The 16,794-nt window shown below is 38.6% G+C and overlaps 2 protein-coding genes across 5 annotated transcripts in view; one reads left to right on the top strand and one right to left on the bottom strand.

Moving 5' to 3' along the window:
- Ten-m (teneurin transmembrane protein Ten-m) overlaps positions 1-16,794 on the bottom strand; it is a 113,556-nt gene that overhangs the window by 39,405 nt on the left and 57,357 nt on the right. For all 3 annotated transcript variants that reach the window (XM_088043982.1, XM_088043983.1, XM_088043984.1), the window contains exon 3: positions 87-299. In XM_088043982.1, the coding sequence (XP_087900108.1) occupies positions 87-299 (213 nt within the window). The remainder of the gene's footprint in view (positions 1-86; positions 300-16,794) is intronic.
- Positions 8,542-9,098, top strand: LOC148170012 (uncharacterized). Of its 2 annotated transcripts, XM_088043686.1 has the most exons (3): positions 8,542-8,630; positions 8,712-8,981; positions 9,041-9,098. In XM_088043686.1, exons 1-3 carry the CDS (start codon positions 8,549-8,551, stop codon positions 9,043-9,045), a joined length of 357 nt encoding a protein of 118 aa, XP_087899812.1. In that variant the 5' UTR covers positions 8,542-8,548; the 3' UTR covers positions 9,046-9,098. The 2 variants fall into 2 exon arrangements, with proteins under 2 accessions (XP_087899812.1, XP_087899811.1); XM_088043685.1 differs by having other exon boundaries at positions 8,712-9,098.

Below are 16,794 nucleotides of genomic sequence, written 5' to 3'. Positions count from 1 at the left end.
CGATTTTAATGGTAGTCTTGAACTTGAACCGCCCACTATTTACAAAATACCACTTTGAATGGTTTATGTAAATTCCGTCCACTTACCGTTGTGTACTAGCAGGGTAGAATCCCTCGCCAAAGCAAGTTCGGAGTCAGTAAGGGTGGCGTCCGAGGCGTTTTCCGATGTGGGGGTGTCGCTTAGTCCAGCCGGCTGTTGATACAAGGGATGCTGGTACGTGTGCTGAGATCCGTATCGACGGGGTGAGTCCTCACCCTCAGACCCGCTGAGGCTATACGCGGGGTACAAGCGCCCCTTGCCTGGAAGAAAATATCATGATTTCAAAACAATTCCGGAAAAAGTGTCCCTTTGGGACGAAACTTGACTAGAGGGTAATTAATTAGATATTCTGCATTTATCCTGGCGGAGGCGAGCAAACAGAGACTGTTGGTTCAAGGGGGGCGCAACTGCCCGCCCAAACAAACAGATACACTTTAATTCGTTTACATACATTATGTGGTGAGACTTATTAAAGTTTTAGCATGGCTTCATTCGAGATAGTGGCGAGTGAAACGGGGCGGGAAATAAACATTGCACTAAGATTTATCTTACTAGGACGTAAAATTGTTTTTTCGCTACTAGCTTGAGAATATGCCATTATTTTGCCTGCTTCCGAACTGTGAAATTAAATTAAACTAAATATTTAGTTATCAAAAATCCATTTTATTCCCAAACACTAAACAGTTTAATCATCGCTCTGATGATGGTAGCATTGGTATCGAAACGCGCGTCAGCATTTTTTGACGAAATTTGGTGTTTGGAAACAAAATGTATTTTTGATAATTTTTGTAAACACCAAGAATTGATCCAATAAATTTCTTTGAGTAAATATTTAGTGGGGATGCAAAATATTTTGTTCATCAATTACACATGCCAATATTTATACCAACGGGAGAGAAGACTTTTCTGGCCCACGCTTTCTAATTTCTCTCGATCCTTTGGATCTCGGGAAATAATTACTGTTAAATCCACCTCTTCTTTAGAGTGAATGGCAAATTTGAAAAGCCATAAATTAAAAATTCGTATTTGTTTAAATGGAAAATCCTACACTTTATTCTCATTAAAACCGCTTTTGTTTAATATTCGGAAAAATGTGCCCTGTCAATTTGAAGCACTTAGCGGATTAATAAAACAATATTTATGCAATTTGATGAAGGCGATGATTTGAAAACGTTGATATTTTGACAAACATTTGCTGTCCGAATTGATGAAATTCAGCAAACGGACTTCACTTCGCGTCATCGGTATATGAATGCACTGCACACCCGCATCAAACGATTAAAAAACGAATTTGCGTTGGCATTTTACCGAATTTCGTATTTTAGTAGCGTGACGAAGTAAGCAAACTCGGATTTTTTATCGTGTGTGGAATGACGAACGAACCAAATGTCGTTTTTGTCGTCCGTATTCTGTGGAAAGTTAGAATTAACGCAAACAGAGGGTTTACGAGGGAGAAAGAGAAACACAATAAAACCTAATGTTAACCAGTTTGGGAAGTTTGTGATTTACTCGATAGTTCTTATATGCTAGTTATTAAAAGTAATAAATCTGTCCTGAGCTAAGGTCATTGCATAAATTCCGAACAAACCGAGCCAACGAACCGCGAACTCCATCCGACCATTACTATTCCTACAATAGTTCGGGACTTCCCCCAATAAAAAACCGATTCTGATCATAATTGCTCGCATCAATCGCAAGAAGTTCCTCTCCAAGGGCTTTCCTCTTCGTAAAGTTTGGTGTTAGAACCGGAACGAATCTTTAATTATACCGAATATTGCGTGACGATGGGCTCATCCTGTCCCATTTTCTCCTCTTTTAATTGTCCTCGCAAAGAGTTGAAGGGTTGTCAGCCCTCGGTGCGCGGGTCGCAGGGGTGTCGTCGATGAAGCGAGCGATGATTCAGTTGTCGTTGTCGGGCAATCAGCGGGTATTCCCCGGAGGCACATTACGTCTCACACCTCAAGTCATCCTTCATCTCCGGCTGTGAGCTCGTCACATCTCTTCGACGCCTTATGGCACGCACGGGGCGTCCCCGGAGACGCACCACTGACGTAATTCGCACCGTTCTCGGCGGAGGCCGCATGATTGCCGGAAGATGCCGCATGAATACGACGCCAAGCACACTTATTCCCATTGTGATGGAAAAAGGTGGCGGAATCCACACGCACTTTTCTACAAATATGTTTACAAAGTGACTGAATACTCGACCAACTTTTACAAAGCTTACTTTGCTAGCTTTCGTATTCTGGACGTGTTTATTTTTCGCGAAAGAAAGAATGACAATGAGGTGCAATGCCTTCAAAGTTCTGGCTAAAAATAAGCACCTTTAGCGTTCGGCGAATAACTCTGTTAAAATTTGATGGGGCGCCTATTCGTGCGTAATGAATTTGTTGCCATCACTCAATCATCATCAGCATGCTGCTGTCACTCTAAACTAATCCCTTATTATAAACATGTGAAAATGTGTGCTCAATGCACAATCTCCCACGCGCCGACGAAGATGAATTAGTAAATTAATAGGAAAATATGTTAAAAGGGCACGTGCCGCCAATGTAAATTCCCCTCGCCCGTATTCGCAAACACTAACAAAACATTAAGGACGCAAATGCATTGGCTGTCGTCGAGTGATTACGATCTTATCGGGCCCAGTCCTGTATATTTACTGCTCGCTATCAATTCAATATTCATATAAAACACGGTCCGATTAAATCTCTATTTCGCGGTACAAAGGGTGCTCGTTAATCGGCGGCGATAGCGATCTCGGGTAATTTTTAATTTAGGCGTCGCCGTCGTCGACGTCGATACCAGATGCGTTCCTGATTTGCAATGCCAATGGTGAGCGAGCATGGCGGATGCAGACAGGTGCGCTTTTACAGACTCGTTTACAACTTTGCCCGTATTTCATACCTGGAGCAGAAGTCGTGTATTTATAACGCGACACATTTTGGGGATGAATTATTTAGAGGCACTTTCACTAATTTTTCAAATTGTTTGCCACCAAACGGCGAAAATTCTATTCTTACCGTGGCGAGATATTGCCTCAATTAAAAAACAATTTCCTTTCTTCCTCCAGCTACAATCGGATGTTTAATCGTTTTAATTTATTCGGCGCGGAACGCAGAGAAATATTCATTCTTGTACCGCATCAGGGAAATAGTTTCAACAAATTAAAACGCTGAGCCTCATTAATTGTTGTTTGTACAAAAATGACTGAGCTGCCTTCCAATTTTCTTCACAGGAAGTCGAGTACAGCATCTGTTCCGAATGATGACACATTGATGGTGGCCAACCATGCAGCGACGGTTAAAAATAATTATTGTCATAGCTGGTTATGTCATCTAATTATATTTATTATTCCATTAATTGGGTTAAACCCAACCCACCGTTCCGCGCTACGAATTTCTTAACTATCAGTTTGGTTCGATGAAACATTTATTTCACATAAATTTCATTTCACAGTTCGACAGGAATTAAATCAAAAACACCACCCGGAATTGAGAAGAAATTAATCAAACTGTTCTGTATTCACAAACAAAACAATTTGTAAAGAACGAGGCTATAAACTCGATGTTCATAATTCTATCGGATTGCTTTGTTGAAATTTTTCCAAATAAAATTACAAGGAAGAGTACTAAATAAAGTGATTGCGGCAGATGTCGACCATTACTTTGTTATACTTGTCCCATGTCGTGTTAAAACAATCATAAACTCAATGTAAGTTTGGAAGTTTTTATTTCTTTGACTCTACTGAGATCGTCACTTCTTTAATGACAACGCTTAATTTTATAAAAACTGCGATCTTTCCAACGGTAGGAATTTTAATATAGGCATTAAACCTACCAGAGGCGCTTTGTTTCGTCATAAATGTCAAAATTAATGAGGAGAGACAGGCGCGATGTGGACATTATTTGACAAGTTTATTAAGATTTTTAATGATTAAACTTTAAAGGAGATATCATCGGTACACCGGTTTTTACTGTCCTGTTGATGTTGACGATAAATGTACAAATTACCCACCTCTAAATTCCTGCGGAAGGTTTTGAGCAATTCGTTTAATGCACTTTTCACACATTACTAAATTGCATTGAAGCAAAACCCACTTCGTAAAAGCAATGAAACCGTTGCACTGACAGAAATATTATAATAAAAGTAGAATTTAAAATCTGCAATAGTCATTTTAGATGAAGTCAGGAGAAAATTTCAATTTAAAAATGAAATTCTTACTGCAGTTATTGTTTATAGTCTAATATGACACGAGGATAAAAAGGTAGAGGCATTTAGTGGATTCTGTATGCTTTACTCGACTACAATTTATGCAGAGAGCAAATTTCTCCGCGAAAAATACTGTTTGCTTAGTAATTTGACAGCAATCTAAAAATTAATTCAGGACGCAGGGGAATAAATCTTGTGACAACAATAGTGGAAGTTTTTCAAGTATGATCGGAAATGAATTGCAAACTGTTACCTCTGTTTGATACTTTCAACATGGATCAGCTGATAATCGAATTTATTATTTCAACATTTCATCAGTGGTAAAAAGTGCGTTCTAATTAAATTTAACATGTGGATGTTCTAACAGATAATAACCTAAAATAATATTAATAATGATTATTTTTCCTGGTATTGCTCGCGCGAGTGTTAATTAAAATTTCTGCAAATTCATATATTTCGCAATAACAGTATGTTTAAAAATATGTACTTGTTTGGCTATAATAATGTGTATATCTTTCTGTTTTGAACACAGGAAATTATAAAATCCTATTTTCAGATATGAGCAAAACTGCAAAACTTCTTACATAAAATTACGATAAATGCAAATTTAAGACGTCAAAATAATAGCACATCAAAATAGGGCGCTGTAAGACTGAGGCCATAAACCAAAATCGTTCGACTGGAAGTATTTCAGTTATTTTGATAGTTTCGTACAAAATCAAAACAATTATTTTAGAAACAACAATTCCGCGGATTTTTGTAAACGAGTGTAGAAGGCACAACTTCGTTATTTCTTTATTTCTGAAATATGCAGTTTCTAACCTATTTGGAACTAGGTTTGTTTTTCAATTCCCTATCCAATCCAGATCCTTGAGAAGATATGCACAACGCACATTGGAATTTCCCGCTGATACCATCAACACCCACCATTCGCTGGAAATGAATGTTTTCGTTCCAAATTAACCAACGGTAGTTGATCAGTAATAGACAACTAATAAATTCTAGCCGATGGTTGTTGACCAATTACCAGTAACTGTTATGAGACTTCTTGAAAAAATGAGGACAACACCGGCGCCGCCGTTGTAAATTGGTTCCATTCATCAGAGGGCTTTTCCTGTCGCTCGCTGTCACGTCGGTGGGGCTCTGCGCCTCAGTGATTCCCAATAACCAACAGCGACATCTCAAGAAATATAGTCGGCCATTACTTACTGACCAGCTATTTAATTGCCGAATAAATAAGTAATTTCGTGGAAGTATTTCGTGGCTTAAAAGGAAATAAACGTGATGTTGGCGCCGGTTTTACTTCTTTTTCTTTTAAGTTCGATATTAAAGCGTTAGGTGAAGACACGACTAAGAATTTGTCTGTCGCGTCGAAATTTCGGTAATTCGGTTTTAGGGCGCTAATAAAGTCGTAAAACTTGCGATAAAGATTTATTCCGTGTAGCTCATGGGGTTGGTTTAGTATCGAGGTTATGGAGCATAAAATTCTGTAGAAATATAAAATTTCCGTGGACTGGGGTAAGACAAGCATTGCACGTAATTGATTGAGGCGATTTTATTTGGGACGGGTGGTAGCATTATTTATGAAGCGGCCATTTCCTAGATCACCGGCAAAACATGGGCCATTATGAGGACAGTTGTGGCCGACCGTATCACTCAGCCAACTAAGTGCTCGAGGGAGAGTGATTTGCGGAGGTATCAAGGAGATTTACTCCAGTCACTGGATGCCGATCGATACAGCTATGGGCACCCTAAAGCATGACATACAGGTGTCACTGGCTTCCATGAACTAACCGCCATAAATCATGGACGCGAACATATGACAAGCATATCAACATGAATTTACAGAGTTGGGGGCTGACCTTTGTTCTGTTTAAGGTAGAGTGCTTTAATTCAGTCGCGATGAGAAATGAATCTTGCTTTTTCCTCGCGAGCTATTGATCGTAGGAAAATAGATGTTGAATGTCACGTGAAACGAATGGATCAGTTAATCAAATTCAGTAAAGTTGATAAAGAACGGTTTTGTCCACGATGGTTGTTTGTGGAGGTACGAAAAAATTGTCTGTTGGTTTTAAATTTTATTCACGAAACAGTCTTTTATGACTTATTATTTTTGGGAGGAAGCTAGAGGCATTGTTTAGCTTTTACATTGCCTGCACACCTACACGTCTCTGTCGAGTCAAAGACAATTTCCTAAAGGAAGCCAAATATTGCAGTAAACAGATCTTCCTTTTAATTCTAACGTACGCATGTTTGAAGCCAAGGATGTAACAGTCAAATGTGATCGAATTAGAATTATTACCATAACTCGACGGTACTTTTATCATTTTACTTCTGTACGCTCTCAATCAGTGGTCGCATGTTCTTTCACAGTTAAACTACATATAAACACCCTGTATATAAATTTAATTAAAAACCTCATACGCTTATTGTGTGATTTCCGTTTTCATCACACTTCAAAGCGTTTGCAGCTCTACCTATAAGAATAGATTTTATCCTCTACATTTACTTAACACAAATAAGCTGTGAATCTACATCAAATAAAATCAACTCCCTCTAGAATTCTTTTAAGTTTACATGTCATGCCGGTAAGGTGTCTTTAATTCCTTATAAAATCCCGGCATCTCAGGTGAATTTACATTACGCTTTACAGTAGTACTCGGAGATGCAAGCCAACACCCACAAGAAAAATCGAAACTATTTCCGTTCCTATCATTAAAGAAAATATTGACAATCAATTTTTTCACATTCGAAAAAAAATGAAAGTAAACATCTAAACTCTGAAAATGAAGTCTTTTCGTCCTTTCTTGGAGCAATATCCACTCTTGCTTTTCCTGCAAATGGAAACGACAGGATGGGATTCGACTTTGGGGCCAGTTGGTTAATCGAGAAGCGACGAATTTCTCCGAGCTGGGTCGAATCGGGGGTGACTCCCATTCTCGTGGTCTGCAGGATCAATACGCGGCTTCGGCGGCAGGACCCATTGAGGCCGACTTGCAGGATCCTGCTGCACACGATGACTTCGACCACTTATTGGGAGTTGATACTTGAAATCGATTCATGCCAAAGTCCACATTATCGCCACTTGAATCGTCGATTCGTTCGTTTACAATTTCAAAGAAAGAACTCGATAATGCAGCAGAATTATCCCTTTTTGCTCTCGCTTTCAGACGTCTGCTGGATTAAATAATGCTCAACTAGAGAGTATAACTTTTAGTGCAAGAGAGAAAATGGGAAAAACGGAGATATGAAGCGATTCTAATTGGTAATCAGGCTTTGTTCGGAAACGGAGCACTCTGTGAATACTTCCTGCAATGTGGTGCAGCGGGAAAGAATCGTTTCTTTGGTTTCACATTTCCGATGAATGCACAGTTTTGGTTTCAACAGGATTTTCGCGTTGAAATTAACTCCGAAACAACAATTATTGAAGCAGATTTTACGAATTTAGAAGTTGTATACCATTAAACCCGAAATTGCAGTTTGTTTAGCTGAAAGAAGTTGTAAAACAGCCGGATTAGCGCTCATAAATTACGCACCGGTCTCCTATTTATACTTGAGTGTATATTTATGAGCAATAGGTAAGTGGTTTATAACCATCTTTTCCCAAAAATTAACTACCTTACCTCCATAATATTTTATGGAGTTTCTGATATTTTGTGTTGCGTTATAGCTGTTATATAATAACATGAAACCACCCTCTGACATAATTATAAAATATAAAAAAAATATTGTACAGGAGAGAAAGCGAGAACGCGATGGACGCCCCAATAAATCCGTCCGAGTTTATCGCAGGGGGTGTGTATTTTTCGTTCGATTCGGTTAATCCCGCTTTGTTTGTGACCCAGTTCCGGGGGCGAAATATGTGCGAAATACGTGCCACGTCCAAATCCGACGCCAAATGGAGTAGTTTTCGATAAGCCCGTGGAGATAAGGCTGAAGTTCTTAAAAAGTAAAGATACAGATATGGTAGTGTTTTAGTGACAACACAAAAACTTTTTCGTGATTTTTTGACATTTTCGTGCTTTCCTTCTTTTAAGGAAATTCCTCCATTGTACTGTACTTATCTAAAAAGATAATAAGACCTTCAGTTCCAGTAGTAAACAAAATTAATTGGCGTCTTGCATTTAAAATAATTGTGGAAGGGCAAATTTATTTTGAAAAGGTGTGATAAAGAAAATGGAATTCAATTTTTTCAAAATAATTTTGAAACGATAACGTGTAATTATTTTTTCCGACTATTGGGTATATAAAAAAAAATTTCTGTACTGGAGTTCAAGTTAATAGCGTTATTCTCAAAATGAAAACATTGACTATTTTTGTCGTTTCTTTACTTTTTTTGACTGCCTTGGTGGTTGAAGCACAAGATGATGATGAAACAGGTGGTATAGTTAAGTTGAATTACTGATCAATTTCATCAGTAAGGTCATCCAGGCAATAATGAAAATTTTGATCAAACACAGGTCAATCTGATCAAGGTGGTGAAGGAGCTCAACCAGATGGAGGTGATGATTCTGATCAAGGTGGTAAAGGAGCTCAACCAGATGGAGGAGATGATTCAAATCAACCAGGTTCAGCAGCTGGGGGTGAAACAGGTCAAGGTGTAACAGAGCCACAAGGTGAAGACCAACCAGACAAAGGGTCTGGAGAAAATGCTGATGAAGGAGATTCTGCAAAATCAAGTGATGGTTCAAATCAACCAGGTCAACCAGGTGATGGTCAAACTGGAGGAAGTAATAAGTAAATACTAATGAGCGAGATGAATCACTTTCAAACGATACTTCTTTACCAGAGTAACCAGAAGGAATGGAAGTGCATTATGCAAAAAAATAAATAACAATTTTAAACCACAGTTGCATTTTTATTACGTTTTCCTTTTTTATCGTAAATCTAGAATCTTTAAAAACAGCAGGTAGACGGTGGTTGTAATTATTGACAGAGAATTTCTTAAGGCTATAGGTTACACGCGTAGGTTAAAATTCGTCGGCATCTGCATATCTGCTGAATCATAATAAAAAGTTGTTAATAAAGCTCATGTGGTAACAAAACAACCCAATTCCTTTGTTATTAGTGTTATTATCCTCAATAAAAGGAACATAACAATTCAACATTCTTTCCAATCTCCAGACGACCGTAGGGATCCCCCATTACTGATCGTGTTATAATAGTGTAATGATTTAGTCATGGAAATTGCTCTTGGCGTACGATTATTTATCGGAGCCCCGTCTTCAGTCGATTACAAACAGTGCGTACACCGGGGGCGGAAATTACGAGCAGCCGCATCGACAGCCGCCCTCGCATTTACACAACACATCTGAAATTACAATACATTCGCGGAAATCCTGGTCGGAGCAGTCCTTGCTGGTAATTGTGGCGTTTCTGTATGCAAACAACCCCCGACCTCTTCCAGTCGACATCGCAACATGAAAGAATTCCGCAAATAAGAAGTGTGCTCGCTGAAATATTCATTAAATGGTGCGGTGTGCGAACACGTCTCTATGTGTGGATATCCGTTTCCACATTCGCTCATCTTAATAACATTTTGTCTTTTATCTTGATCTCATGAATGTCGAGCTGGCGTCACCCGGAGAAAGCGACGAGGAAGACTTCGAAGAGAAAGGGGGAGAACGAAAATTATTTCGAGCAGTATTGGATTTTTCGCTGCGAACACCAGATTTATGGATTTTTAAAAAATGGATTGCTAGCGAAATGCGATTTTCGGTTGTGCCGACGCAGGAGCCCACATACTAATCCTCAGCTCAAAAAAAATGGAGTCACTAAAGTGAAATAACGGTGTAGCAGACTCGAGATAATAACAATCTTGTCTAGCGTAATGAAACCCTTTTCGTGCAGTGCATCTGACAAGAAACTCGCCTCGCAAACTACCCTCGAATTAATAAAACTGTAGCAAATAACAATTAAAACTGCAGTTGTTTCACCCTCGCGGTAGCTCAGCGCCAATGTTTGTGAATATTAGTAATCCGGGGAATTATTTGGACGTTAATGTGTGTCGAAGGATATCGTCGAGGCACTCTAATAAAGCTAAGCCGAAAATAAATTTTTATTCTTGCAGTGTTTGTACATCCGATCAAGCGAGTTATTTGGCTTTTACGAGCAAATCCAGTATTGTTTTATGTGACGTTTCGTGTTAAAACGCCGTTGGCGACACAAGTCGACTGCTTTTTCGACGCATCGTTTGATCGTTTCAATTCCGAGCTCTTCGAGCATGCATGTCGACGTGTAATTAACAACATCTGATCCACGAGATATATTTACCAACTTCTCTTCGTGTGTAAACGAACCGATTCTTCGTTTATGTAAATATATATCTTTCTGCATCCGGCAAAGGCTCATCAAGAACGCTTGAGTACATTCTGCAGCCAATAAATAAAATTACCTTTGTCAAAGAGGAGGAGGAGCGAGAAACCGGCGCATCCACCAAAACGAACTTGCTTCAGTACTCAGGAAGGAGGGGTTGGTTGACCTTTGAGGGCGCTGAATAAACTACCTGAGTTCGACAACTGAACAGGTCGTATAAAATTTAAGTACCTCATATTATTTTTAGGAGACTGAAAGACCGGAATAACGAATCTCGATTCAATTTTTTTTACGAGAACCGCCTTCACGATATTACAAAAATTCAGCAGAAAAACTTCTCTAACGACAATTTTGGGAAATTTATGAACAGTCTCTTGATGACAATTTTTATCAATTTAGGACCGACGGAGCGAGGATGGTCTCGGAGGAGACAACCTGTCAATCATTTTGATGGCGTATCATGTATTTCGTTTTTTTTTTTTCATTTTTTAGCCGAATTATGTTACGACTAATCTCATATTTTCAGCGATATTTTCGATTTTTTTCTCTGTCGTTGGACAAACGACTATTTACCACAAATCGAACAGGTGCACTCGTCCCTTGCTAGAACAATGTAAAATACCATTTTCAATTATCCATAAATAACTTTTAATTCATTGCACTACTATTCTGTTTACGTTTCAAACATTGAAAATAAATTTGTTTATGTCGCAAAATTTGCAATTAATTGTCATTAAATCGTTCCGCGCTCAAACAAAAATCAAATGTAATGGTCGCAATTTACCATTTTTATCATCTACGGGTGTTTCTATTTTTCTTTTTGCACCAACTGCAATTAAATTTGTTTGGTTGAAGGGATTTTAACTTTTTTAATATTCTGCCCTATTTGGTTTCAATGTACATTTGCTCTATGATGTTTCAATGTACAACTTCCCTAATTCATTTCAGTTTGTTTTTAGTTGGTTAATTAATTGGCAGAAATAATGGTTGGTTTAGTTGCTGTCAATTAAAATTTCACTGCAGGTGCCACTGCGTTAATTTTCGTCAAAAATTTTGAACAGAATCGTTGAACCGTTCCGTCGCAATTTACAATTTTTAATTCCTTCTGATAAATCGTGGTCGGTCGGTTCTCGCCAAAAGTGAAACTCCAGTTGCCCCGGAAAACAACGGATAAAGCCAGGAAACGTCGCGACAAATTGCCCAATTTGTTTCCGGGATTCACATATATTTCTGAACACTTAATAAACCCTACGAAATCGCTCGTCATAAAAGTAATGCGTCGCGAAAGAATTTCAATTTGGCTCGTCTCGGCTGAAGAAACGCAAGGACAAGGACTATGACATCATTGTCTGAACCACCGGTAAACGTGACTTATAACACTGATAAATCATTTCGTTGAATATTACATGGGCGAATCCGGACCCATATCATCCAATGACAGATGCAGAAATAGAGCCGGAGGAGACAGAAACCTGCCCGGAACAATCGTGATAAACCCGGAATCGTGATTCTGACAGTGATTATGGACAGGTGAAAACGAAAGGACCCAATTATAGTAGCTACGCACAAATGGATCCGGAAGAACTTGTAAACACTGGATTTGAAGGAAAACAAGGGTTATGGAAAAAGGCTTCGCATAATCCGGTTATAAGAATAAGAAAAACAACGATATCGGCGGAGTGAGCAGGGAGTGTTGTTTTTTCAAATGAAAAAGCACACATGGGCGCAAAGCAGATTAAATTAGACGGGAAAGCGAGTTTACGACTCATATTTTGATCGAATTTATTCCACGGAGTTGTATTAAAACGATAAAATCGGGAAAGTGAAGGGGTACTTGCAGTTGGATATAATTTCAAAAGCAAATGATAAGTGCTGGTGGCAACACCCGTGTATTGTTTTACAAACAGAATTATGAGCCAATTTGAGAGTAAGTTAGCACAGCATTTATTATTTACGAATATCTTGTAAAATACGGGACGTCTAAATGCAGGAGCCGAGTTCGCCGTCGGGTTAATGGAGAAATCTCAAGATTAAGTTAAAGTTAACTTCTGATACTTATAATTTATGTACAGTCGAGCGTTTCTGTCGATGATCCAATCCCCAGCCAATTAGAAATATCAGTCAACTTATCAGGCTTGAAGTATAAGGATTTTCCAGATTTTACCATTCCTGTCGATTAAAAATGGCAATCGTGGCCCAAAACCATATTAAAAATGCGACAGGCTCTTCGTCAAACACAAAAACACTCTAATACGATTTAAAGTTGTGATTTGTTTCGTAAATTTTTAATGGACTCTTAATGGCAACCTCAGCAGAGTTTTAATTCGATTTTACAAACAGTGAGTGGTGAAAATCCGCGTTTTTAAGTCGTTTTTCGGATTAAAAGCCCAAGTAATTAATCAAACATTAATCACATGAAGTGAATTTGTATGCACTGTTAGTAAACGAAACGAATGACGTCATCGGGGGTGGCAGTTAGTTTTAATTTATATCAACCAAGCACCTTGTCGAGGGACGGCGTGCTTGACTAAACAACCAAATTCGGGGTGAGCAAGCATAACAAGGGGGTTACATCCAATCTACCGTTCTGACGAACTACTTTGCATCCTGATCGTAAAACAAATGGATGCCAGATGGTCGTCCGACATCAAAACTAAAGACACTTCAAAGAACACATCGCTTTGAAAATCGGTTTAAGAGCGTTTTAACGATGTACCGCTAAAAAAGCGACCTACTGAAAAATTAACGATATTTCTCGTCTTAAAAACCACTTTTGTGCCTGCTCACCTCTGATGGATTAAATATGCATCGGGAAATTGCGCTCGGTAGATAGTGCCGTTGCGACTTTATGAATTAAATATGCAGCAGCAACTCGCAACTATCGTAATTATAAAGAAATTATTAGATAATATTTACGTAAACGAAAGATCAATATCACTTTATTACTGGAAGCCTGCGAGCGACTGCCGGGCAAAAAGCTTTCTTGTTTACAGGATCGAGGCTTTTTTGCAAGTTATCTACTGGTTTTGTTGTGCCAAGAAAATGCAACCGCAGCGTAATTTTCAAACAATTTGCGCTTAGAATAAAAATAATAAATTGTGAACACGATTCTTCAGAAATTCCGAGTGCATTATCTTAATTATACGAAAGAAACATCTTGGTTTACTTTAATAAAGACAAAAACTGTATCTCCTTATTGTTACATTTTCCCAGAGATAATCAAAAGATCGCTACAAAAAAGGATACAACAGACGGAAATTAATTTTGTTGTTTTTGCCCTGCGGTTCAAATTTTGACTATCTAAAAACATTAAATATTCAATATTCTTCATCAACTTTAAGATAGTTTCTAAATTGGTGTACTCTAGCGCTGCTCAAACTTTTCAAGCTGCAAGGAAGCTTATTTCCTATAAAAAACTCGTAAATATGCGGCGCTAATGAAACGTCTTAAATTTCGTCAACCGGTGAGCAAATGTCTCTTTGTCTATCCGTTCCCGGGAGCATCTGTTCTTCATTTTCTTATCCGTCACCATTCCGTCTGGAATTCAGCATTCAGTCACTGCCCCCATTAATTTCCGTTGTTTTGCAACACTCCGATTAAATTTTTACACACTTTTCGTGATGTTTTTGCGACAATTTGCAATTTATAAAATTGGTTAAACCTCGAAACGCTTGGGGAAAAATTGGGCGGTCGATGACGCTTGATATTTAATCCAGTGCCTTGCCATTTTACATGTGAATGCGTCCGCGTGTTCCCTCGGTAACCATAAAATAAGCGTCCCGACGCTGTCGAGGGTTGTATGTAGATTTTTTAATCATCGTTAGTATTAATTTTAGGCTCTCTTCTCGATCTCGCAGAATCTAGGTAAACGCGTGCTATCGACGAACCCTCTCAAAAATTCATAAACTCTCGGCCCTGCTCTTGCGCCGGCGGGAATCAACCACCCTGATTACTCACACGTGTGTTACAAGATTGACGATGAATTTTGTAGTTTTTCCTTAATTATTTACGGACGAGAGGAGATCTTTTAATGGACAGCAGGGGTTGGTAAATGGGAGATGCGGCGTCGCGACGCCTCTTAATCTATTTGTGGCATCCGATAAGTTTAAGTAGAGATAATAAATTTTAATCGTGGAGTATAAATTTCAACGCGCGGATCTAAGCCGCGTCTTAAAATATGAAGAAGAGGTTTTTCGTGTCGTGATTATAAGAGTGCTGTAAAATGTCTAATCCCCTATTCTTCAAAATTTATTGCCCGAATAGGGGGGAAATTAAAATGTCATGTTTTCTTATTACAAAAACTACAGCGGGATTTATGGTTTGTTCCAGCTGTCTTGAGGGATAATTGGACATAACGATCAACATACAAAAGCAGAAGATGCATAAACTCGTAAATGTTTAAAATGGGAGCTACTTCGCTCTGACGGCTTTAGATGTTTCACCAGTGAACATAGTTTTAGTTTTAAATCCGCAGATTTGTTTTTGGCACCCCCAGCCCAGCAAAAATTGCAGCCAACATCTGTTAAATGACACGAGGGAAATTGGAATTAAATTGAGATCGCATTCCAATTCGAATTGCACAGTAGAAATAAAATTTCAATCTTTTCCAGCCAGACGTTTGTTGCAATTTTTTCCAGTCAGCGCCACTAATAAACCACAACTTTATGTTTGGAAGTGGAGTGTAATTTCAATTGACTGGCTTCGATTGCTGCATAAAAAGTGGCGTCCAGTGCTGTGTCTGCACAGATGTCCCCACCCTCGGCGAGCAGATTAGAAACCAGGCTGGGCCAGGACCCGATTAAATCTGCGCTTTTGTGTTAGGGAAATGGGTTAATTTTCCGCCCATGTACCTCTAGGGATGAACGGAATTACAATGGAGGGTCGCATATCGTAGCCGTGCCTCTTATCGAACGCGATTCCGACGCCTCGCAACGATATTTGCCTTTAATTTAATTCCACACGTCCTGTATTCATATAACAAATTGAATGCAGTATTACATTTATAAGTCATTCGGAGGAGTAACAATCCACTTTAATTTTGAGTAGAGTTCATGTCGCGCCTCTCTTGCGTACTACCTCGGAGTGTCAACAAATTTGCATATCTAATGTATATAAAGTACAATTTTAGTTTACTGTATAATGGAACGACTAATCAAATCGCTTTATAATGTATGCAAACTACTTAATTTGCCGCCGGTAACAATCAGAAAACTGCGCTTTTTCAACGTGGGTGTACAGAAGCGATGTAAGCACGACAACTTGAACGTTTCTGCTTCGTCTTGTCTTTTTTTTATAAAAACAAACCCACGCGTTTTATTGCAAAATTAAATAGAAGCAGTTGGAAACAACGTAAACTCGGGAACAATACCTCCGGCTGTTATCAACGTCAAGACGTAATTATCCAACGGTCATCAAGTCGGATGCTTCCAGAACATATCTAGCGGTAGTTTCAAACACTAAAGAAGCTTGTTTACGAGGGAAAGGCTAAACGATAACAACTGCACCGTGTGATTATATCGGTTTTCGCGGCGCAGGTAAATGTAGTATCAAATTTACCTTTTTACAATTTTTCCATCAATGAAACGAATTTTGACACCTTGCGACCTTTGAATTTTAAAGCGGGACAAAGCGTAATTAATTTTTTGTCGCTCGTTTAGCGGCAGCCAAAAACCTGCTAAAAATACGTAATTCCCCATCAGATTTTTGACGGCGAGGCGGTAACTCATTTCAAGGCCTTTCATTATCACGTTTGATAAAAATAAAGTTAGGTTGTTTATAAATATGCAATCTCCTTCATCGTTTGTGTGATCCCAACTATAAAAAAACGTAATGTTTGCTTGCTCTTGAAAAAATATTCCGGAAAGCTGATATTAAAAATGCTAATATGATATACGTAACCTTAACATAACATATCACGAAAGCTCGAGCTACTCTGCACGTCAAATTTCATTTAACCTAAAATTCCCGTTTCGTTGGAAGTGAGAAACTCTAAAAAATGAGTTACGTAATAAAACGTTAACAAATTGCAATCCGGTTAAAAATTTTAATGTCAAAGATTTAGAGATAAAGCTCTCGCATGCACGAAACGTGTTCGATGTAAATTGTCGTTACATAATCCACAACTTGACTTTGAAACGTGGAAATAAAACTGTTCTGTCTATGACGGGGAAATGATCTGTTCGTCATATGATTGATTTTAGTTGGCAGTTCGATATTGATGACTCTATT

This window comes from Gnatocerus cornutus, chromosome 8, assembly GCF_029298725.1.
Source record: "Gnatocerus cornutus isolate USDA-ARS CGAHR chromosome 8, icGnaCorn1.1, whole genome shotgun sequence".
In the NCBI taxonomy this organism is placed as follows: Eukaryota; Metazoa; Arthropoda; class Insecta; order Coleoptera; family Tenebrionidae; genus Gnatocerus; species Gnatocerus cornutus.
Note: the sequence above shows the minus strand (reverse complement) of the source record. Positions and strands in the feature narration are given on the sequence as shown.

Bases quoted from the DNA above. Each gene is read 5' to 3' on its own strand.
- LOC148170012 (XM_088043685.1), top strand. From the start codon at position 8,549: ATGAAAACATTGACTATTTTTGTCGTTTCTTTACTTTTTTTGACTGCC. The intron at 8,631-8,711 runs GTGGTATAGTTA...GATCAAACACAG, and splicing joins ACAAGATGATGATGAAACAG to GTCAATCTGATCAAGGTGGT.